This window comes from Lepeophtheirus salmonis, chromosome 5 (genome assembly GCF_016086655.4).
Source record: "Lepeophtheirus salmonis chromosome 5, UVic_Lsal_1.4, whole genome shotgun sequence".
Lineage (NCBI taxonomy): Eukaryota > Metazoa > Arthropoda > Copepoda > Siphonostomatoida > Caligidae > Lepeophtheirus > Lepeophtheirus salmonis.
The window spans coordinates 73,223,529-73,247,425 of record NC_052135.2 but is presented as its reverse complement, the minus strand read 5'-3'; the positions used below and the strand labels follow the sequence as shown (position 1 = coordinate 73,247,425).

At 31.6% G+C, this 23,897-nt stretch overlaps 4 protein-coding genes across 8 annotated transcripts; 3 read left to right on the top strand and 1 right to left on the bottom strand.

The window, feature by feature from the left end:
- The first annotated feature begins 1,052 nt into the window (after window positions 1–1,052).
- LOC121118338 (cation-independent mannose-6-phosphate receptor) lies at window positions 1,053–4,987 on the top strand. Of its 2 annotated transcripts, none has more exons than XM_040712913.2 (6): window positions 1,053–1,984; window positions 2,051–2,806; window positions 2,966–3,156; window positions 3,211–3,541; window positions 3,653–3,951; window positions 4,471–4,987. In XM_040712913.2, exons 1-6 carry the CDS (start codon window positions 1,110–1,112, stop codon window positions 4,500–4,502), a joined length of 2,484 nt encoding a protein of 827 aa, XP_040568847.1. In that variant the 5' UTR covers window positions 1,053–1,109; the 3' UTR covers window positions 4,503–4,987. The 2 variants fall into 2 exon arrangements, with proteins under 2 accessions (XP_040568847.1, XP_071745047.1); XM_071888946.1 differs by having other exon boundaries at window positions 3,653–3,962; window positions 4,471–4,619.
- On the top strand, window positions 4,513–5,692 carry Lerp (lysosomal enzyme receptor protein). The gene is made up of 3 exons (XM_071888124.1): window positions 4,513–5,035; window positions 5,094–5,430; window positions 5,497–5,692. The coding sequence occupies exons 1-3, from the start codon at window positions 4,513–4,515 to the stop codon at window positions 5,690–5,692; spliced, it is 1,056 nt and encodes a 351-aa protein (XP_071744225.1).
- A 324-nt stretch (window positions 5,693–6,016) lies between these two features.
- On the bottom strand, window positions 6,017–11,652 carry LOC121118339 (EH domain-containing protein 3). Of its 2 annotated transcripts, none has more exons than XM_040712914.2 (10): window positions 11,310–11,652; window positions 9,808–11,200; window positions 8,349–8,851; window positions 8,065–8,237; window positions 7,713–7,970; window positions 7,452–7,652; window positions 7,262–7,388; window positions 6,916–7,202; window positions 6,601–6,814; window positions 6,017–6,391 (listed from the first exon to the last, which is right to left on the bottom strand). In XM_040712914.2, exons 3-8 carry the CDS (start codon window positions 8,557–8,559, stop codon window positions 7,159–7,161), a joined length of 1,014 nt encoding a protein of 337 aa, XP_040568848.1. In that variant the 5' UTR covers window positions 8,560–8,851; window positions 9,808–11,200; window positions 11,310–11,652; the 3' UTR covers window positions 6,017–6,391; window positions 6,601–6,814; window positions 6,916–7,158. The 2 variants fall into 2 exon arrangements, with proteins under 2 accessions (XP_040568848.1, XP_071745049.1); XM_071888948.1 differs by having other exon boundaries at window positions 8,349–8,697.
- A 1,190-nt stretch (window positions 11,653–12,842) lies between these two features.
- LOC121118333 (mitochondrial tRNA-specific 2-thiouridylase 1) lies at window positions 12,843–22,868 on the top strand. Of its 3 annotated transcripts, none has more exons than XM_040712908.2 (5): window positions 12,843–12,988; window positions 13,113–13,407; window positions 13,463–13,723; window positions 13,794–14,108; window positions 22,382–22,868. In XM_040712908.2, exons 2-5 carry the CDS (start codon window positions 13,272–13,274, stop codon window positions 22,861–22,863), a joined length of 1,194 nt encoding a protein of 397 aa, XP_040568842.1. In that variant the 5' UTR covers window positions 12,843–12,988; window positions 13,113–13,271; the 3' UTR covers window positions 22,864–22,868. The 3 variants fall into 3 exon arrangements, with proteins under 3 accessions (XP_040568842.1, XP_040568843.1, XP_071745048.1); XM_040712909.2 differs by having other exon boundaries at window positions 12,850–12,988; window positions 13,236–13,407; XM_071888947.1 differs by having other exon boundaries at window positions 12,859–13,052.
- The last annotated feature ends 1,029 nt before the right edge of the window (window positions 22,869–23,897 follow it).

The window sequence follows — 23,897 nt, the reverse complement described above, 5'->3', positions numbered from 1 at the left end:
AACAATCTTAGCATTATTTCACCTCACAATATTACAAACTTTGACACTGAAAGAATCTTATGATTTTGATATGGATAAAAAGTAAGCTCTTCCTTTAAAACCAACCTTAATTGAATATCTGACAAAATTGAGTTAATTGGAGGAGTGACAAACGTATATTTGCTCATTTAATCATTTCAATTTTTTAATGCGTCTTGCTCCAGAAGATGTCCATTCGTGTTTCTACGTTTCGTGTTTTGGGTACGAAGAGTTTTTTAGTTTGCTTCTTTTTAATAGGGCATGATTTGTAAAACGGCATATTTTTTTCCCCCTTAGGTCGTTTTCAAATCCTTATTTAAAAATGTAAGGAGCCCACACTTTAATTCTTTTGGGTGTTTCATCCTTTTTACATATATCCATCATCCATAGTCTCAAAAGATGATCCTCTCAAGGCAAGAAATGATAGACGGTTTCGACTCCCTTTCATAGCTAAGAGATTGAGATTACGTCACAACAACAATCAAAGCTAGGGTATCAGTCATTATACTGGAAGTTTAAGTCGAAAATCAAGTCATGTCCTAGTCTTTAAATATTTTCATTGAGTCCTCAGATGTTATTCAAGAACATTTCAAGTCCATAACTCAAATACAATTAAGCATAGCGTTAAAGTTTTTTTGAGTTTTACGATATACTAGCTTTGGAGTACAAGTCGATTCGCAAGAATAAGCTATGGACCCATGGGATATTCAAAATGGGAAAGATTAAATAATTTCTTCTGTCCCCTCAGGAATTTTAGAGTTTCAAGGTTTTGGCATCCCTCTTTGTTAAATCACAGGATTATGTCCCTATATAATATTGGCTCTATTTAGACATTGTATAGAAGTTTAATTTATCATTAGAATTTACTTTATTTTTGCTATGCCAATAATCTTATAACTATACCTATATGATACAAAATAAAGAATGAAATGATATTGTATTCTTGTGCAATCTTTTAACTCATACATTTATATTATGAGGTAGGTAATATGCAAAGGTACATCACCATGGATAAACAATTATCCTGTTGATATATTTTGATATCGTGTTAAATAAGGAAATATTTATTATTCAGTAAGGTGTAGAAAATTATGGAGAAATTCATTCTGATAGTTATTCTACTCTCATTATTTAAATCATCTTTTGCACTAAATATATGTGACTCTATATGGTCACGTAAAACCAAGGAACTTAGACAAGGAAATTTAAATTTTTACCTATCCCCTTGTGGAAATCATCTTGAAAATGACAAAATTCAAGAATTATGTGACTCGGATTTTAGCGCTTGTATCTCTAAGTTCAATGGAAGTGAGCAAATACCATTCATTAAAAGCCTTGGAAGTCCCATTACGAACACAATTGAAGAGGGTTATAGTCTTCATTTTAATGGGCCTCCTTGTAGTGCATCCGCGGATGCATCTATTGTCGCCATAAAATTTATCTGTGATATTGGTTTATATGACGATAAAATTTCACTTTTGAAAAGTCCAGGGATTGATTCATGTGTCTTTATTTTCCTTTGGCTCTCTCCTTCTGCCTGTCCTAAAAGTGGCACTACTTCCGTGAAATCTTTTGATGCTTGTGAATCACATGTGCAGGAAATCAACCATACGGTCAATTTAAATAATATGATCCGACAAGAAGAAACATTTGTAATTCCTTCGACTCCAGATCGTGTTTATAGATTCAGACTTTGCTCGACTTTAACTTCAGAAGATGGATGTAACGGATCAGTGTTTTGTATTACAAGTTCAGATGGATCATTTATTAGTGATTTGGGGTTTGGAACAAGAGATCATTCAAATTGGACTGTTACAACTTCTTATGACCATTGGATGACAAATATAACCCTAGAATACGAATCCATTCAGGCTAAAGTTCATTTTAATTTTATTTGTACGAAAGGAAATCCATATATTCAATTAGATAGCGAAACAGTAACATCTCATAATAAGAAACTCATTATGTAAGTATTTATTTCATATGTAGGGCAGTATTAAGTTAATTAAATGTATCATAATTATCTTTTAAGGTTTAATGTGTTCACAAAACAAGCTTGTTCCATCAATGTTACGGAATGTCCTTTACTCAGTAACTCTGCAAATTATGACTTGAGAGGTCTACTTCTCAAAGAATGGAATGTAAATAATATTAGCATAACTCTTTGCCGACCCAATCACAATTGCCTGCACGAAAATGATAATATTTGTTCCACAGATGGCAAAATTTCAACAAAATTACAAAATCATGAGTTGATTGTTGAGGGTAGGGAAGAATTTGCACAAAAGGTTCGCCTTATTTATAACACCAATAATAATTGTAACGGAACAAATGGTTCGATTTCATTCATTTATGAATGTAACAAAGAGGATTTGGGTCCCACACTCATAGAAATAAAGAATAATTGCCATTATTACTTTCTTTGGCGAACCCCTTTCGTTTGTGTTCGCTCATTAGGCGAAGAGATGGAAGTTTATCTTCATACTGGTGTTAACAAATGCCTCTTTGGAGATTTAGGGATCGATTTATCATCTCTGTATAATGAGGATGGCGATATCATTATATATGATAGCTCATCAAACTCATCATGGGCTATCAATATCTGTGGAAAGGGGCTATTAGGTGGATATAATGGTACATGTGGTGCCAATTCAGCGGTCTGTAAATTAGATAATATCCCTCCATTGGAAGATATAATGATTCCTTCCAAAAATTCTCTAAATGGTGTTAGTGTGGGACAAAATAACTTAATTAACGGCATGCAGATGAGCCAAATGCTGACATTGATGTAAGTTTTTTAATGGGCGTAGAATCAAAAACATATGTGCCCCATAAAAATATCCCTTGTATATTATTTTGTAAGGGTGTTCAAACTTGGTTAGGACGACCCTGGAAGGACCTGCAATTCTTTGTCATGCTTACTTAGCATATATTTAATTTTTTTTAGGTATTCATCTGAGGAGAAATGTAAGGATGATGAAAAACAAAATCTTACCTCAAGTTTCATGTTTATTTGTGGTACGAAGCAATTATTTTCTAAGCCGGAATTTTTCCCTGGAAACGAAACTTGTTCTCATCAATTTGTCTGGACAACTCATCTGGTCTGTCCTGTGCAAAGCATTTCGTGTGATATCGATGGTATTTTAATTAATTGAATTATATTGTAAAAAAAATATATAAACAATTTTCTAGGGCCTAACGACACCAAAATTAATCTTGGTGTTTTATCTGGATCGAATATTGATGATGATATTATCGTGAAACATGATAAAGCCGTTTTTGTTTTGGATGTATGTAGGGAATTACAAAGTTCCAAGTTGTTTTATGACTGTCCTGTGAATTCTGCTGCATGCATGCTTGTGTCGGAGAATGGAACTGAAGTTTCCCTTGGCTTGGGAGAGTTAAGAAATCCTCCTTATTATAATTCTACATCTAAGGATATTCACCTGGACTATACAATGGGATCTATATGTTCACTTGACTCTTCTAATCATACCCACTACTCAACAAGAGTGATATTCAGGTAAAAGAAACTATTCAGCTATTGGCAGTTTCCTTCCTATAGTAATCATTTTTTAAATATATATTTATTCCTTTTTGCTACAAAAATTTAACTTATGATGAATTACTTAAGGTGTGATTGGGGTCGTCGAATATTTTCTATGGAATATTTAGGACGATTAGGATGCCAATATCAATTTTTAGTTCTAACAGATGCAGCTTGTCCGAGAAAACGTACTGCAATTACAAAAGATGGCTGTTATATTAGCGGAAATCCGAATTTTCCAAATGAAATAATCGATTTCTCTCAGCTGTCAGGCAGTAACTCTTCTCTCACTTTCAAAGATTCTGATAGAAATACTTTTTATATTAACATTTGCGATTATTTGCCGGGTTATGATCCTTTTGCGGCCATATTAAAAAAGCCTAACGGTAATTATGAAGTATGTTCATTAGACCTGTTCAAAAAATCATTTTTATTTTTTAGTACTTTCTTCCATGCTTTTGAGTGTCAAGAGGGTAATTTTTTAAAGTTAATAAACAGGTCTTAAATAAAAAATAAGTTGGAAACAGGCAAATTTTTTAGAGCGTATTGTGTGCATAGCTGTGCCTTTTTCCCTTCATATAACATTCTAAGTTTTATACTTACAGGACAAAACATCAGTAAGATGTTATTCATATGAGTTCAAATTTTAATCTTAGCTTCATTTTTTTTCACATAATGATGTCATTTAATAATGCTTTTTATTTCAAAACCATGAAATAACTTCAAAATATGAATTTCTTACATCTTTAAGGCCCATGAGACAGACCTTTCAAAAACAATTAACAAAAAAATCATTATACCCAAAAACATGGAAAAAAGTATGGAAACAAAAAATGATTTTTAACAAGATCCAATGTTCATATATATACCTATAATAATTAATTTTTATATTTGTTTGTCTATAGGACAAAAATTGATGCTCGGGAAAAAAAAGTAATTCAATCCGCATGGTAGAAGATTTGATTTATGTTGAGTATATAGATGGAGATAAATGTGAAGAAGATCCAACATTAAAATACTCAGTGATAGTTCGTTTTGTTTGCCCAAAGTATGATTCACCAATGTATTTAGATATAATTCAAAATGGGAGATGTATTTATATATTTAATGTCTATACATCATTTGTTTGCGTTGATCACCGACGAAAATGCGGGATTTCGACAAATGAAGGATACCATTACGACTTTTCACCATTAATAAAACCTGTTGATAGTTCTTATGTTGTTGACGATTCATGGCGATTAAATATCTGTCAGTCAGTTGGATCATGTGGAGTTGTTGACAAAAAATCGTATCCTGTGTCTATTTGTAACGGTACAAATCCATCATTGTATAGAGTAATGAGCAAAGGATTTCTTATAAATGAAAAATTACAACTTATTTATGAACATGGAGATATTTGTCCTGCTGAACAAAATAAAACTTTATCCTCAGTTATTTCGTTCAAGTGTGATCCGGAAATATATCCAGGTAATCATTCGGAAAAATATTTTTACATCTTTCAATTTTATCCTGTTTACACATATAGGATATCCATCTAAAATCCAAGACTCTGATCACTGTCAAATCAATTTCGAATTTCCAACTGCTCTTGCCTGTAAGGATCTACAAATTCCGTATATCTATACAGCTCACTCATGTAAAATTTACCATGCTGGAAGAAGAGAGTTTGTAGACTTTTCAGAAGTTGAAACTCATAATGCTGAATTTGGATGGACTCTGAGTCCCTGTCAAAATCCTTCATGCTCTGTTTGTGGTAATGGATCATCTTATGGTCATATTCATTCAAGTCAATACGATTTTCATCATGAGTCTTTAATTATCGAAAATCAAGGTGGTAGTCTATGCAATGATAATGCGACTCGGTATTACTCTCTTGTAAAAACTTGTTCCAATAATGTACATTTATATATTTTTTTAAATATCTTTAGACGTTCAAGTCGAATATGGTTTAAGTGCGATAGATCTTTAGCGAAAGGAGAAAAAGGGATAGTTAAATTATTATACAAAAATCCATGTTATGCAGAGTTTGAGTGGACTATGAGTTTAGTTTGTATTCCATTTGAATACGAATATGAAAATCATTTTGTGGAAGAAGTGGATTCAAAGTCGAAATATGAAGGTTAACATTAATTAATTACTATTATCATTTGGGTATCATTATCATACTACAATATTTCCTTTTCTTTGACAGAAATGATTATTATACCAGTTATTCTTATAATTTTGTCTGCTATCGGTGGTATAACATATTTTAAAAGGAAATACGGTTGGAATTTTTTTCGTACGTATCGACACAGAGGCTTTTCTCCTTTCGTATCCTATAGAAGAGACTTAGATACGGCCTATGGGGATGAGACCCTACCTTCTGTTCCTTCATCTTTGAGTGAAGACGACAATGAACAATACAAAATGATTTAATTCTACAATATTTGCTAAATGAATCTCAGGTTTGTGATAAGAGGAAATTATATTCATATTTATTATTTTGACAATATTTCAAAGTATTAACAAAATTCATGAAATAGTCTCGCTAGATTACAATAATTAATTATTGAACAAAATGTATTTTTCTGGGGAATCTTTTGCAGCCTTTATAGCATCTTTGTTTTCTATATTAATCTGCTGATTGCCCTGACATAATAATCAATCTGTTAATATATATTTTCGTTATTGTTGATCATTTCTGATGGAGGGATAAGAAACTGTGGTAAAGTGTGCGGTAAATCTTTGCCCTTTAGCTTACACTCAATCAGATACATTGCTAGACAATATTCATTTTTATTTAAGAATCCATCCTGATCATAATCAGACAAAATCCAAATTCTAAAATGAAAAAAACATAGTGATGATCAAATTCGCACATTATATTTTTTTAATCTAATTTTGTTTTATCTTTTTTAAAACCTTTTAATTATAATGTAATAATTTCGAAATAATATTCATATTTTAAATGAAAGATCAATTTAGTTGTGAAATAAAGTAATATTGACTAAAGGAAAGTACCAAAATAATATATTTTTATGGTTGTGTACCTTGCTAGTGTTTCTTTATGTAGTTTGGTTGATGATAAAAATTCTTTTCGAACCATACTTCCTGATAATTTTCCATCGACTGGCCCAAGAGCATAGAATCTCTCTACCCAGTCTACGTATTTGACAGCGCATTCGTTGGCAACGAACCATTTATTTTCTTCAGCTGCCGGAACGTTATGTTTACTCCAAGTTGCTTCATCTTGAATCGAATAACCTGAAATGTATTATATTTTAAACTTTTTGTTGAATTCAAGCAAATTTCTCTCATATTTTAAGAGTCATTATAATAATAATAAAATAATATCCCTAACATACTGTCTACTTTAAAAGGCGTGTTATTGACGTTAATATCGATTTCAATGTCGTTTGCGTCAATGGGATCAAATTTGATGAGTTGGGACATGTCCTCTGACAACATTTTATCAACTTTGTCATTAAGTTTCCGGTCAGGACCCTTAAACAAGGACCAATCAACATAACGAAGTTTCTCTCTCATTTGATTAATGTCTGGAAGGTCGTTCTTAAATAAACTATGCTCCTTTTGGACGGTAGAATAAACTAATTCCAAATTTTCGAGAAGATCCTTTTTTTTTTGTCTCGCCCTATTCATAAACGAAGATATTATTATTTGTCACATTTAATTTTGCTTTTATTTGCTTACCAAACATTGCAGGCATGTTTTTTGCTAATTCTGATATAATTAATCCATGAATTTTTACGTTTCTTGCTCTTTTTATAAAATCATTTAACTTTCGAATCGTTGATTGTCGTGGTAAAGATTTCAAATCCTAAGAAAACCAAGAAGTTGTTATTTCACCTTAAAACTTCGGCTATTTTCAAATTTATAATACTTGTAAAAGGTCTTCCTCTTCTTTTTCGAATAGTTGACGATTCATTGTACTCTTCAACGGCTGATCCCAAAAAGATCCGATGTAAACTCTAACAACTTCGGGTGTGTCTAACACCTTACCAAGAGACCACATTAATGCACCATAAACTCTCATCAATTCTTGAGATTCCACCAAATCACATTTATTTAAGAGAATGCGAATCTATTCATACGCAATCAAGTTATATAATATATATTTAAACTTATTTAAAATAATTTGTACCTTATCATCATGAGGCTTTAAAGCCACGATTGCATCTCGTAGATCATCTGAAATATCCAGTTTGTGAGCATCAAACATGATTAAAATTCGATCAACCCTTGATGCAAACCATTGTAGAACTTTAGTAAAATCGTAACCACGATCAGTATTTTGTTTTTGTCCAGAAAGTATACCAGGAGTATCCACAACACTTACACCGTTCAAAATTGGGGATGTTGCAAGTGAATTTTGAAGACGATTCAGGAACGTATTCCCAAACTGCAAATATCAATCATAATAAGTTATTAAAATCCTCATGTCCTTACTTAGCGTAACGGGGTTGAAAATAACTGATAGGATTTAAATATCTTACACTTTCAAGAGATCGAAATGGCATCGTTGGGTCCATAACCAACGCATTCCCTGGGATAATTCGTTCATCTGATCCCTTCATAATAATATTGAATTTTTCAGTTGTTGGCTCAGGTCCGATTCTAATCCCAGGAAAGTCCTCGCCAAGCAAGTATCGTATAAGTGTAGTCTTACCTGTAAAATCAAGGAGAAATGTATCAAATTATGTTACTTCAGTTTAAATAATTAACATTCAATTAATTAATATATTTGACTGCTTGTAAACTACATATGTCGTATCAATACCTGTTGAATATTGACCTATAAGCAATACCATTGGCTTCGAATTAAAATCAGATTCTTCTAAACCTGAAGAGTAAAACTGATCATACAGATAATGTTCTTCCAGAGGTTTTAGTATCTTCTTATAACAAGTCTTGAGACCATCGCTAACATTTGGACACTCAAATGACTTAGAACTCCGTAGGGAAAATCTCTTCTTGGTTCCTTCTGGCATGTTTTCTTGATACAAGAGCTAAAGATGAATATTCGATGGAAACATTGACCGAACTGATTTATTTAGCAATACTTTCAAGTTCGTGAAGAAAGAATATATTGTTTGCTGAATCAGAATATATATGTTCTCATCAAACTCCTAATTTATATATATACTTATTAATCCTCAGTTTGCAATTAAATTTATAGATTATCGACGAGTTTCCCCATGCAATAACTTGTTATAAGAAAAATTACGTCAAGATAGTCCATAGTTCTTTTTATCTCTAAATTTTTTGTTTGTATACATGCAACTGATAAAAGTTATAATTAATAAATGTAATTATTGACCAAGTCAAATATATTTATGATAGTCTCTGTTGATAATGCCGTGTTCATTCTAATATGAATTCAGTTTTAAATTGAAATACGAGTCAATTGTCTAAGATAATCACTAAGCATTATTTAAGAAACTGAAAACTCATCACTATCTTTTGTATAGTCATATATTATCGAAGGTTATTCATCGGTTCAATTTAGTATAATGAATTTGGGATTAAAAATTCGAATTATTGATATCTAAAAATTATGCTTTCCAGAATCATTTTCAATTCAAATTTAATCACAAATTGAAATTTTAATTTAATTATATCCTAATTATACATACAGATAGGAATATTTAAATAATAATAATAAGTTCAAACATATCAAGGGCGCTGTTTCTAAAGTCAAATATCTGCATTACAAAGTATATTTCCAGTTATTATACATAAAGTAGTTTTGGATTTATCTAGCGGTTAAATTAGGTCAACCAAATAGAGAAGTTAGGAGTTAAAGACTCCATAATAAGTCCAGAATTTTGACTAAGTGTTTAAAAATGTCAACATCCCTCATATGCCAACACAACTTCAACTTTATCCAGGAAAAGAAGTTTTAATCACACCTTTTCCCCCGGATGATATGTGTATATGAAAAGCTAATAATATCTCTGTGGATATTATTCTTATTTTTAGCAGATGTGAGAAAAAGTCCTTATACTAAAAGTCCAAGTCATTGCAGACAAGTCCCAGTCCTTAAATATTTTCATCGAGTCCAGTTTAAGTCCTCGTAAATATAAATATGCTTAAATAATTCCTATGTTCTCATGAGAGTTTTTTGAAACTTAAAAGCTTTGCTTTGATTTTTAACTTTGTAGTTGATTTTCATGAATCTTTATATCCAGTGACAAATAGAAATGAATTTCGAGTCCAAGTGTAGTTACGAGTCTTACCTTTTCAGTACAAGTCAAGTCTTTGATTGTATTATCAAGACAAATTGCAATTCTTCTAAATATGGACTCGAGTCCCAGTTCCCACCTCTGATTTTTGGATGTCGTCAATTTGGAGAGATTTTAGATGGTACTTTGGGAAAACATAGACAAAAGGGCTATCAGTGGACTTTTTGACAATGATAAAATAAATAAATAAAGTGAAATTCAGAAGAGGCATTACAAAAAAGTTTTTAATAAATCAAAGGTGCCGATACTTTCAGATACTTCAAAATATGTACATTAAAATTTGAAGAAAATTTTTATATTTAATCAAATTAGATATTATATTAATTGGTCTCTTAAGTGCTTATAACTTTTTTTCTTGTTTAACTACAATTTTATGAAAAATGATTTTTAGGAAACGACTGAAATTGTCGTCGAAAAATTGTTCGACAATCTATTTTAAGAAAATCTATAAATTTTTGAATGTACCAGTGCATGATTTATGTGTCATCCTATAGTAAAAGATCTTTCTTATATATTCCCCTTTATCAATACAAATAATATGTATTATAAAAAACACATTGAAAAATTACTCGGGTGAAAAGCTTTAGAAAGTCTCATTGGATTCATGGACGTGGATTGTTACGTAAATGAAATGAAGTATTTTATAAATACTTATGTTATCATTTTTTTTGTAAATTATACTAGTGGTTTTTTCAAATTATAAAACTTCTTCGGGGAAGAAGCAATACCCATAGTATAATATATAAACTCTAACTAAAACTTCATATGTCCTTAACGAACTCCAAATTAAAAACCATACTTATTTCATGGAATATTAATCCTAACTTTCAGAAATAAAGTCAAAATTGTACAAACAAAATTAATTATGCCAATATCTCTTTAAACTTTCGCCATAGAGTAACTACTAATCCACATAATTGTTCAATCTTATTCAGTGTATGCTCTAATGTATCCTGTTCCTTCATCTTTGGGATACAATAAACAATTTTATAGTAGGTTTTAGATGACTTTAACAAGGCGAGTTCACATAAATACTCCTTTTGAGGGTTATTTGAATAATGTCTATGAAGTTTGATGATAAGCCGGTTATTCTCCTCATTTAATTGGAGCGATAAACCCAAAACGAGAGCATATTTTTGCACTTAATTCATAATTTCTTACTCTTTTTTTTTCATTGGATATGTGCTGAGTGTACTATTCATTAAATATATCCATGTTTTGGTTGATTTGTGATATGGATGACTCCATTAGAGATATTTTCGACTCTAGGCTTTACTCTTTACTTTTTAAAGTCTCAGTTTTAGCCTTGAGTGATGAGAGTTGATTGAATAACTTTTTTTCTGAATCAAGGGTCTCGGTAGAGTTCAAGTTTCTTGTCGTTATAATTCTGAAACGCCAATAAAAAACAAGGTATGAAATGAAAAAATACTTCAAGTACTTTGGGACAAGTACTGTACTTAGGCCCAAATTACTCTTATGCACATTAATTCATTTACCTTTGACATAGTAACTATTCGATCCGATGCTTCACCATTCCAATAATCTGAAGGGCTCTCTACAGGACGCTTAAACTGACTCTTCCTCTCGGAACACGCATTTTGATTTAACAAATTCGATATTTCTTTCTTGAGAATTGGAATGTCCGGCTCTTCCAAGTCCGCATGAATGCTCTCATCTGAAGGATGAATGGGCTTTACGTTCAAAAGAAAGTTATGATTACTGACATCTTCCTCTTCTCCATGAAATGGTGGAAATTCCAGGATCGGAACACCGTACATTTTTCAATTATCAATTTTATTTATATTTTTACATTGGCGCTTAAACGTCATAATAACTATTAATAACAACGTCCAATAATATACGCAGGTATGCTTTGCTTTTAAATCACGGAACTTTGTATTCTATTTATTTTTTATTTGATCAGTTTCTCAAAATTGAGGTTAATATAAATACATCCTTGCTCAAAAGGGTATACACTAAGCCCAAGTCTATTGATTGAAGATATCATTATTAGCGAGGATAAATTATCGATCTTTTATGGATTCCAAGGAATCGATAATATCAATAATGCTTAAAAAATTATCGGGAAAAATATTGACACAAATAAGTTTTATATTTCAATTTTTAGATCCTTTAAATTAACATTTGTACGTAATCATATCAAGGCATGAAGAGTATCATTTCATCGTCGATTGCGAAACATAGTATAAAATTTTTTGACACTTGTAAAACCGCATTATGTTTCGGTAGAAGTTGATGGAATAGTTAAGAGTACTCTTTTAAATATATAAGGACTTTAGTTTCAGTTAAGTCCCTAGTTTTTTAATTACTTTTTAACTACTATCAGTGCATAATGAATTATCATTTACTTAAGTAGCTGTTTTCGTAATTCTTAAGAATTACTTAAGCTTTATTCGATAAGTTTGATCTTTTGAAGTTCAGGTTTGTTCTTGAATAACTACAATTTCCATTACTTCTTAATTACGAGACTTGAATCAACATTAATCAATATCATTCAATTGGGGGAACATGGATTTCATGCGAAATATATTATGGTCAAAGTAAATATTTTTAAATATTTCTTCAACGAATCTGAATCATATTGATGTAAAGAGTTCAAATTTTTCTTATTCATATTTTAAACGACACTTTAGCTTAATGTCGGATAAACTTTAGTGGGTGTGTTTCAAGGAAACAGTCATGAATTTCGAAATGACGCAACAATATGTCAATCGTCTAGCTTTATTTCACTCCGGACCCTATATAATTATGAGTTGTATTAGTTAGTAGTGTAATATAATTAATGATAAAACCTTGAATAATATTTTCTTTGCCAAAAGTAACAAGCTATGTGGTAAATGAGAGATTTGCGAATTAATTATAATTATTATTAATAATAAACATACAATAAAGAAAATGATTAAAGAAATGAATTGAAAGCTCTATAGAAAGGAGTATATCTGCCGGCCGGTGGGTTGTGTGAGCAAACATCTAGCTAGCTATCTCAATGAAATATCTCCTAGGATCGTGACGTTTGGTTGTGACGTCATAGTTTTCACATGTCAAGACAATGCCATATTCCATATCTGTCTGTCTTTTGAGCATGTTTTGAGTGCTGACTAGAATATACATGTAGCTAGCGTGCATATTTTGAACTTTACCGAAATAAAATTGGGTAAGCACATATATAACATATTCAATTCTTCCTCTCAAGCAGAGTATGGACTTGATATTTGAGTGTAATACTTACTTTTTTTCTTCAACGTGTGAAATATTTCATCAGATTTGCGTCTTTTTAGATTTTTAGATTGGGCGAGCCTATAATAATATTTCTTATATTAAATAATAAAAGAGTAGACTGCATTTCAAATGAGCTTACACATTGACTTTGGCATAAATATATAAGTGCATTTCTTTCTAAGGAAGGAATTGCTGAAGTTATTCCTAGTGAATCGGTGATGATACGACGTGTTGCAGTTGGAATATCTGGAGGAGTGGACTCAGCCGTTTCCGCTCTGCTTCTCAAGAAACGAGGATTTGAAGTCATTGGTGTTTATATGAAAAATTGGGAGCCTTCAGACGAAGATAATTCAAGTGATATTCTTATATCGCTTTTTATTCTCTTAATAAATAAATACCTTTATTCTAGTATGTGATGGCACAAGAGACTCTCAAACTGCACAAAGCGTTTGTGAACGATTAAATATCCCCTTTAAATCTGTTAACTTTGTCAAAGAATATTGGAATGATGTGTTTCTCAATATGCTTGAGGACTATCAATCAGGGTTAACTCCAAATCCGGATATACTATGTAATTCAAAAGTTAAATTTGACAAATTCCAAAAGTATTGCTTAGATAACCTTGGTGTTGATGCTGTTGCCACTGGACATTATGCCAGAAATTCGTATGGTAATGATTATAATTTATAGTATTATAAATAGTTTAAAAAAGAATCTATTCAATTTTAATATACTAATAGGTGAAAATCTGGAGTTGGCACACCGAGGAAAAAGAGCAAAGTTATTGAAACCAATTGATAGACATAAAGACCAAACTATTTTCTTGTCACAAATGTCGCAGCATTCCTTGAAAAAAGCCATGTTCCCTGTTGGCTCAATAACCAAGGAAGTTGTAAAAAAAATTGCTTCTGCCTCTGGATTTGAAGATTTAGCCAAAAAGAAAGAGTCTATGGGCATTTGTTTCATTGGCAAACGCAAAGATGGATTTCAAAATTTTATTCGTCAGTATGTTTCTGATCGACCTGGTGAAATAATTGATATTGAAAGTAAAAAAGGTATGCTTCTTTTTCCTTCTTGTTTCCATCTTTAGTTAATATTTAAGCATTGACATATGTGGGTACCGAGTGTAAATTTAATTTCGACACACTTTAGATTAATGAAACATTTTTGTACTTTTCTCTTAAAGATTTATTATAGGACACTTGATATTTTAACATATCGTATAAATAATATAAAACTCATTGTTTATTGGATGTGAAGCCCAATAATGCGCTTTAACTGACCTTGAAGTAATATGCAGATCTTAATAATAAAGCCTGACTCAAGTTTAGTTATTTCCTCAGTTATTCGTTCTTTGAAGACACTCAAATTGGATGCGCGTTTAGCACATACCCTGACCTCAATACGCGCCCATATGCTGTAATCTAGGATTAGGCAAGGATGTTAAGATGCCGTTTCTTTCGATGTGCAGTTGATCGGGGTACATTTCATACCTTCCAAATTTGTCACATTTTGTCCAGCATGATTAGGATCTGATTGTGGATTTCGCTTGCCTTCTCGAAAATGCCTTTGGAAACTTTTTTTTTTTTTTTTGTAAATGCAGAACAATAACAGGTGGATTATGAGTTATATGACTTTTTGATTGTGATTCATTATACCTCTAAAAAAAAGTGTGTCAGAAATAAATTTATTTAAATATAGGTTTATCCTAGTATTAATAGGTTATTTCATTTAATATTTCTAATTGCTATACTCTCATAATATAAAAGTTTGAACCTTCAATTCCTTCGGGTGATAAAAGTGTCAATAGCAATGCATTTAATCAGACATAACTTCATTAATACATTTCTCTCCTTGTCTAACCACCATGTTCAATACAAGTCAAATAATTAACAAACGTGTTTCAATATCTGTTAATTTGATCTATCTATACGTTCATGAACATCTCTTTAATATAGTCAAATTATAGTGTGGCATATTTCTTGTAGCAAGACTCATTTTTTTAAATATTCTCTTTTACAATCTTTGTTCATATTCTTGCATAAAGGATTATGCAGGGTAATTTATTTATTTCATTATTATCCTTAAAAAAAAGCAAATTCAAATTCTCTTATGCTACTTGAAAATATGTCGTTACTAAGCTGTTTATTACATTGATACTAGAAATGTTACAATATCGAACATTTTAGTATCGATTAGTATTGTTCGGTATTCTGATACTTTAATGGTACCGGAGCATTGGTGCATTTAAAATGTTAATATATTAAATTGGTATTGAAGTTTGCAGCGCCATTACTTAATCCCCAAGTGTATCACCTAGGCTTCTAAGATGAAAATCAAAATGTCCTTTACATAAAGGGCAAGGTTAAAAACTGTCTTTTATTTTATAAAAGTCTTCAAATTTAGTTGTACAGACTCCTGCGTCTTAAAGGCAACACTTTTTGGAAATTACAAAAATTATTATTTTTTAAAAATTGTCATTTAATTTGGAATATTTAATTCGTAAATACAATCAAGGAACACCTTATTAATATTCTCAATCAATATACCCGCTTTTACCTTAATGACCAGTTCCAGCCTTGTGCGAAACTTTGCACAAAAAGTTATATATAATGATTATCTCTAGGTTGGCTCAATCAGTGATGAGGGCGGCCTTCAGTTGATGCTATGTTGTGTATCGGACTTCCGAAAGCTTCCCCTTGAGGTGCCTATAAAATACCAAAGTCCAGGAGGGGGGATAGTCGGGGGAGTGGCGAGGATAAGAGTTTGCTTTTCAAGCTTGTTGAGGTGGATTTTGCACCGTATCAAATGCTAAGCTACTCTCCTCCAAAACATTCTTCAAATTGTCAGGGTTACCATGTTGATTTTTTGTTTATTTTATTCTCAACATGACCCAAATACACAAGATTTCCATCCCTACTGATAACTTAAGTTCAATATCAATATTCGTCTCTAATGGGGCATGCTCGTCGTTTACTATATTAGGGATGGGATTTTTGTAAGAGCGCAAGAGGAGGTGGGAGCAAGACATATATAATACCTAAATAAATAGCCTTATTATTATCAGCTGCTTGTTTTATGATTTTAGATGGAGAAAATGAATTACTGCTACAAAGAGGTGAAATGACTACATTTAAAATATCATTAATGTAGGAAAATAATGTAATTATATCTAAATCCATATATATTCTTTTTATTATGCATTTTTAAATCAATTGCCGCCAAAGATAGGCGATAATTCTTCTTTTAGAGCAAGGGTTATTATGACCTTTTTTCTCCAATTCCGTACTTTTAAGTGAGCCAACTCTCCATTTTCAACCACATCATCGGTTTTTGAACAGAAATTCGATTTTAACCCATGCAATGTTTGTTTTTTGTGCCATTTTACGGCCCTTGATTTTGTTTGAATATAGTATATTTTTTTTAGTAACAAATGAAAATAGGATACATATGAAAAGATTCGTTATGTTTTTTTCCCAATTTATTTGGGCCATAAAAAAACATACGAAAAATGCAACACGAGACGCATACAGGTTAATGAGACTTTTTCATTTGTTTTGCATTGACAAGTGCCTCAATGCTCGGTTCCAATTTTGAAATGGCGCAGCACAAATCAGATTCAAGGTCATTCATGTGCTTTTGCGATTTGGTATTGATCTCAACCATACTCGAAAATCAGACTCGTACAGGTACGTAGAGGGTAATTTAAACAGTAGTTTGGGCGCCGCCACAGGAATGAGAAGATACGAACTATTCATGGTGGCCAGAATACCTTCAGGGTTTTCTCGTCAAAAATAGCTTTAACTGCATGCACCAAGTAAAGAAACTGGTGAATATGTCTTCAGTTTCCTTCGGGAAGTTGTCTACTTAAAGTCTGTAGGGATCTCTCGTGAACTCAATCATTGGGTTGTCTATTTTGAAGTCCGTAAAATATTGCTGAAACTCGCCCAGCAGCCTGTTTAGGTAGATGCTGGCTTCGTTCTTTTGATGCGACAGGAGTGAGTTTGTGGGGAGCCCTTGTTGACATTTTTAACCAAACAGTGTTGTCACTTCTATACAAACATGACCTACAGTACCTCATATATTGTTTTTTCATTTTATTAAAACAGTCAGTATATGGTTGTGATTTGAAATTTTGTCAAAAATTTGGAAAATTTGGAAAATTTGGTGACATTTTGAATATTTGGTTGGTTCTTCTGTCCGACCAGTAATTTTCCACTTGCCAACTCCACCATTCTCCACCAGTGAGGAATTCTCCACAGGCTAAGAACTATAGTTTTAGAGGAAGATCCTAACGCCCCATGACTTATCAAATAATGAACAAAAATTTTTTTTTTTTAAAATAGAGCACACACATCAACTGTTTTCCGATTGTAATCGCTATACTTAGTTTTTTCTTTACACAAATCCCTTCTTTACTTATTAGTAATTTGTTTACATACACAAGGATAGTGGCGCCGCCTTGCGTTTATGAGTAGCTTGTATACTGATTTGTTTATTACGACAACTTAGTAGATCTGCCCCATCTTGCAGATGGCACAAGGTACTTTTGCTTTCAACTATTTTGCCTCAGGACATCTTGCCTCAAACCATTTCGCCTCAAGGATATTTTGCCTTAAAATATAAATAAATAATGATAAAATGATGCCCCAAAATTTTATATTTTCGAAATCTCACTATGTAATGAATTCTAGCTAGAAACAACATAATTAATAAAATTAGCATAAAAAAAAATAATTAACAAACAGGAAAACGATTTGAACAGAAGAAGTGTTAATCATTAATGCATTATTAATTATCATCAGAAATGATGTATTATTCATGTTAGGAAAGACTCATGGATTGGCGAACATGCATAATATGAGAAAAAGCATAATTCTATGATTATTCCAACGGAGAACAACCATTTGACGGGGTTTTTATTTTAATATACATTATATGTTTTGATTAAAAAATCAAAGGGAACATCAAATTTCAATCAAAAATAAACAATAAGGACGTATAAGCCACATTAATTTATATTTGATCCTTGAGGAAAAACATCAAAATAAATATTTTTATAGGTCTATAATGAATAAATACTTCTTTAGATTTCAAATTTTCTTGAATTTTCTGATATTTTTCTTGATGTTGTATACTACATATCTGTTTTTATTTATTGTGATATCTAATAAAACAATTTGTTTCACTTATAAACGACAGTCCTGCATTGTATTTTGTGCACATTGTGTTAAAGACCGTCAAATCTTTTTGAATCCACAGGATGAAAACTGTGGACTTTTCTTTGGCTTGTTTTTGGGGATTCAGTTGACGGTCTTCCATGTCTAGGAACTTTTTTAGAATGCGTTATTAAGTATATTACAATGTCATGGATGTAATTGAATAAGGAAATATACCATGCATTTACAACTAAAAGGTCAATAAGGTAATACAAAATTCTCATCTACCCATCAATGAGATAAAGACGCATTTATTCAAATTGTTTTCATTACGTATTTTTATTCAGAGTTCTGTAATTCCATTTCCAGTAAATTCATTCCCTGTAAAATTCATAGCCGGACATTTCGTTCCCACTTTGAAGAGGGATATTCAGTTACGCCATGAGGTTTATATTTCCACACTACGTTGTAGTTTTTGTATCAGGCTGTAAACGGAGGCCTGGGCAGTCGGAACTGGAGATGACTAGTGATGGTCAATGAGAGACGGATATGAATGATTTATGGATTAGAAATGACGTCTTGATAAATCTTAATAGTGAGTATGAATGGAATCACAAGCTGTGGATAATAGTTATACCTTAAGAAAGATATGTTAATCCCGGGATTCTCTTCTTCTTCTTATATTTCTCAAAGTATAACCCCTATAAGTAATTCATATCCGTTTCCCATCCATCACTAGTAATCAATGACTCATCTTCAGTGCCAACTGCCCAGTCCTCCCTCTAAATCCTTACACAAAAACTTCTTAGGAGTTTAGAAACATAAACCGTATGACGTTACTAAAAATCTCTCTTAAAAGTGGGAATGAAATGCCCGGGGATGAATTTTACAGGGAATGAATTTAAAATCCCTCTTAAAAGTGGGAATGAAATGCCCGCGGACGAATTTTACAGGGAATTAATTTACTGGGAATGGAATTACAGAACTCTGAATAAAAATACGTTGTGAAAACAATTTGAATAAATGCGTCTTTATCTCATTGATGGGCAACATGACTTCAGAAACTACGTAATACATTTATTGAAATAAAAGCATACGCATCTTTCAAACATACCTTAATATCTCATGCAACATTTATGTTGCCATATGAATACATACGTCCTCAAATGGTTCAGGGGAAATGTCCTAAGGCAAAATGGTTTAAGAAAATATGTCTAGAGGGAAAATAGTTTAAAGCAAAAGTACGGGGCACCCATCCGGATATTGTTTTTATTTTATTTTTGCAAGTATAACATTTGAAAAATATATGTTTAACGCAAATAAAGAACATATCTTTCTTTGCAAACAATTCCTATTTAATTATTGTTTACAACAATAATTAATACCTTAGAGGAAAGCTAGATCATGTCTTATTTACGCTTTTACTTAAATTGCATATTACATATTTTCTTATTACACAGTTTTTGGGGTGTGAAAATAATTTGGGGAGAACAGAACTCATATACGTAGAATCATTTTTGTATATTTTTTAGTCTATGTATTTGATTGTTACATATTATTGTCTAATTTAAGACATTACTAAAGAAGGGATGTGGCCGAAGAAAAACTATGTATAGCGATTGGAAAAGGAAAAACGGTTGACAAATTTTCTTTTTTATGCATAATTTAATAACTCGTTTGCATAGTGATAAAATACAGAAAGGATCAAAGGTAAAAATCCAATCTGGAATGGACATGTTGAAAGAACAAAACCGAAAATCAACATGGTAACCCCAACAATTTGAAGGATGTTTTGGAGTAGAGAAAGAATAATGCTCATGAAGTTTGATTAGATCAGCTACAATCAGCTGTGACAAATAAAGGAAGGAGAAAAGGATATAAACAAGGAAATTTGCTAGAATCACTCCGATGTTGATCCCTCTGAGTCCAACAAGGACTTACAATTATAACTCCACAACAAATCCTCAGGGTTACGCTCCGTCTTTTATGAGCACACACGAACGATTAAACAGGTTTTGAAAATAATTGAATCTATTTAGGAAAGGATGTTCACTGCTCAGGAATTAAATAATAATCACTACTGATAAGGAAAAGAAAATTCATTATTTATTCTACAAATTACAAACTAACGGGCCAGCTAAAAAAACACACCGGATTTACATCATTGGAGATAATGATTTAATAGATTTTTTGACGCCGTCAAAAAAGAAAGAAATAGTTGACCGAAATATCCAAATTGTGATAGATCGGTATGTTAAAAACATAGATGGCGTTTCATATATTATTATTATTTTTTTAAATGTTTATTGTAATCAAGTATATTAAATTTTAATCCAATTTTAAAATTTAAATATAATTTTATTTAGCCTTTAAAAACATTCATGTTGGTTTTGGCAAAATGTTTCGACTATAATACCATTCAAGAATAGATCCTTAGTTATTGTTGCTTTGAATAAGATTCGTGAGTAGGCCCGAACTATTATATATGTGGCCTGTCAACATGACAGGCAGCCAGAACAATTTTTCTCATGATTGAGTGTGGATTACATTTGTATTCTTCGACGAATTATTTTGAATTTCTATCAACAATTTACTCTGATTAATCCTTTGGAGGAACTGCAAATGATACTTCAAGTAGCTCAAATTGATAGTCACAATAAAGGAATACGAAGCTGACAGATTATATTTGAAAGACCATATCGGGGCCAATATAAGTTTCTTAAATGATAAAAATGTTTTTAAACTATAGTTAAAATTATTGGGTATCTAAACTCATACCAGGAATTTGAATAATAAGCTTATAATTGATATAAGTATGTCTATGAAGTATTGGTCAGTATGTATATATGAAGTCAAAAAGTATATTGGGATGTTCTTTTTTACTTGATTTTTGGTCAAAATTGATTTAATGTTGACAAATCATAATAATACAGTATTTCAAATTGATATTTGGCTCAAACATACAGTGCCAACTCATGAATGATTTTGAATCACTTTTTCACGTCTAATGCCCCATTTGTTCATTATTTTCATACATCCGTAAGTTTGAAATACATTTAATCTATATTAATAAAGCCAAATTTGTCTGTATGTATGTTTGAATAGAAAAAGAAGTCATTTTTGATCTAAAAGATAACAATATAGTTATATTAATAAAATTTTGCGCGTGTTTACAGGTTGCACTATATAAAGTGCACCATAATGTATATCATACACATATTTTTGATCGAAAAAATATCAATGTAGTCATATTAATTAAATTTCGTAGGCGTTTTGTATATAGCATCGAGTGTGTATACCTATGGCTCAGTCAGGTAGCACTCTAAAGACTAAAGTACTCACTGCCTCATCTGCAGCAGGGAAAAATTGTCCGAAGCCTCGCGAGTATATATTAAAAAATATTCAGGGATACTTTTTAAGGTTTTCCCATATTTTAAAGACTTGTATTGCATAAAATAACTGTCTAGTAGGTTTTGTTGTTAAATATAATTTTTTCCAAAAATTCATGTAAACAAAACATTAAATTTTCATAATTGTCCTGGAACATATAAATTTTGCAAAAAGGGAACAAACTATAACCATTAAAAGTTAAGCATACTTCCAAGTCAATCCAGAAGATTGCCAAGGTCAACCGGAAAACGTTTACAGGTGCAAAAAGCGATTGTAGGATGGAATTGAGTCTGATTGAGGTCAAGGAGTGGAATAGCCAAGACAGTGATAACTTCAAGGTTGGTCAAGGCTGTCTGTTAAAAATTCGGTGAAATCCACTAAGATCCATACAAAAGCCGGCCCAGGATCACAATGTAAGCAGAACCACTATGACCAAGATTGTTAAAGATGACATGGGGGTCAAACTATATGCAGTGCACCCTGTATATACACTCGATGCTATTAGTCCAGGCTTGCAATAGTTCATTAATACGAATACATTGTTATTTCTTGGGAAAAAATATATTTATGATATAAATATGGGTGCACTATATAATGTGCACCCATATGTATATCATATGTTTTTATACATACAAATAAATTTTGTTTTATTAATAAGAATATATATATAAAGTTTTCAGTCAATATTCTCTAAATAAAATAACTTAGTAGTTATTAATTTTTATAAATTAGTAATTTTATCATTATTTTCTAATATTTAATTATATATCATTTTATAGTCATTGGTACCCACAATGGAATCCATCAATGGACACTTGGCCAACGTGTACGGATTGGAGGACTCAAAGATAAAGTGTACATATGTGGAAAGAATGTATTCAAAAATGAACTTATCTCTTGTTATGGAAGTGATCATCCTAGTCTATTTAGTGATAGTTTTACAACAAAAGAAGCACATTGGATCGATCGTCCACCTAGAAATTTATGTTCGGATCACTTAACTTTAGAGTATCGATTTCAAAACACTCATCCCCTTACTCCAGCTTCTGTCAGAGTTTCACATAAAGAAAAAAAGTGCAAATTGTCAGTTATATCAGCGTTACGTCAAAGAGCTATCACTCCAGGGCAGTTTGCTGCCTTTTACCTTGGAGATGAGTGTCTTGGATCTGCAGTTATTGATAAAGTTGGACCTAGTTTATATGATATGAAATGCCACAAAGGAAGTTGCATAAAACAATTTGAATTGAATAAAAATTATTAATTTGATCTCGTTCCCGTTTTTGTAAATTTATTTATTTAGACAAAGTTGCAAAACATGGTTATAGATAATTTTGCTGCAAAGGTTTTCGAAAAATCCATAGCTATTCACAGAAAATTAAATTTTTAGGAAGATACTTACATTTTAACCAATCAACGTTCAGAAGAATGATTGTCATAAAAGAAGCAAAAACATCTTATAAGAAAATATGTTGTATACTTTTGTATTATCGAGGTAACTCCGGGAACACAAACACAGAAATGCACACTGTATTTGGTTGTTAGCAGTCGAAATTTCTTCTTCTTTTCCTCTAATCAGTATTCTTAGCATTGGCTGGTCGCATACAAATTTGTTCTTACTAAGCTGTGAACAGTTATCAGCTATTCTATAATAATTCAATAGTTGGAAGAACTGGGTAATTACTAACTATTTTTCCCCCTTTTTCTCTTTGTTTTTCTTTCATTCAGACAAGAGGTTGCGAGATAAAGTGTCCTATGCCATTATAAAACCTGATCCGATTTTATTTAGGGTCTGAACTTCGGGTAAAATACTTATAAAATTCAATACAAGCATCTGTCTAATATTGGTTTCAGATCTGAAACTCAAAGTTCTGGTCCCCATAATTTACGTGAGTTTTTAGGCCTAAATATCCAAACCTACCCAGATCCGAAAAAATGTTGATCCGTCCTATCCTTAGTGACGATATCTTTTTTTACCTGTGGTTTGTAGAAGACTACACGAATTCAATCATTCAACGATCGGAAAACAATTAACGGACACTATGTGTATATAAATTGCCAGGTAAATATTAGTGTAAACTTTCATATTGGTGACATACTACGTTACTACGGGAGAGGAGAAAATGGTAGGGGGGATATTCTTCCCTTACAAAAATCTTGTTTGTCGAAATTACAGTAATTTTTGTCAAAAGATGAATAAATGTTGTGAGAATTTGTTTTTTGCCTCACAGTTTTAACAGAACAATATTAATTATTGTTTATTTAAAAAAAAAAGTAAAATTTTCAAAATTTTTGCTA

Coding starts and splice junctions, on each gene's coding strand:
- LOC121118338 (XM_040712913.2), top strand. CDS start 1,110: ATGGAGAAATTCATTCTGATAGTTATTCTACTCTCATTATTTAAATCA. Junction 3,157..3,210: donor CATTTCGTGTGATATCGATG/GTATTTTAATTA, acceptor ACAATTTTCTAG/GGCCTAACGACACCAAAATT. Junction 3,952..4,470: donor CATATTAAAAAAGCCTAACG/GTAATTATGAAG, acceptor GTTTGTCTATAG/GACAAAAATTGATGCTCGGG.
- LOC121118333 (XM_040712908.2), top strand. CDS start 13,272: ATGATACGACGTGTTGCAGTTGGAATATCTGGAGGAGTGGACTCAGCC. Junction 13,408..13,462: donor TTCAGACGAAGATAATTCAA/GTGATATTCTTA, acceptor CCTTTATTCTAG/TATGTGATGGCACAAGAGAC. Junction 14,109..22,381: donor TGATATTGAAAGTAAAAAAG/GTATGCTTCTTT, acceptor ATCATTTTATAG/TCATTGGTACCCACAATGGA.
- Lerp (XM_071888124.1), top strand. CDS start 4,513: ATGGTAGAAGATTTGATTTATGTTGAGTATATAGATGGAGATAAATGT. Junction 5,036..5,093: donor TGATCCGGAAATATATCCAG/GTAATCATTCGG, acceptor TTACACATATAG/GATATCCATCTAAAATCCAA. Junction 5,431..5,496: donor TGCAATGATAATGCGACTCG/GTATTACTCTCT, acceptor AAATATCTTTAG/ACGTTCAAGTCGAATATGGT.
- LOC121118339 (XM_040712914.2), bottom strand. CDS start 8,559: ATGCCAGAAGGAACCAAGAAGAGATTTTCCCTACGGAGTTCTAAGTCA. Junction 7,389..7,451: donor AAGAGGAAGACCTTTTACAA/GTATTATAAATT, acceptor TGGTTTTCTTAG/GATTTGAAATCTTTACCACG. Junction 7,203..7,261: donor AAACATGCCTGCAATGTTTG/GTAAGCAAATAA, acceptor GTTTATGAATAG/GGCGAGACAAAAAAAAAAGG.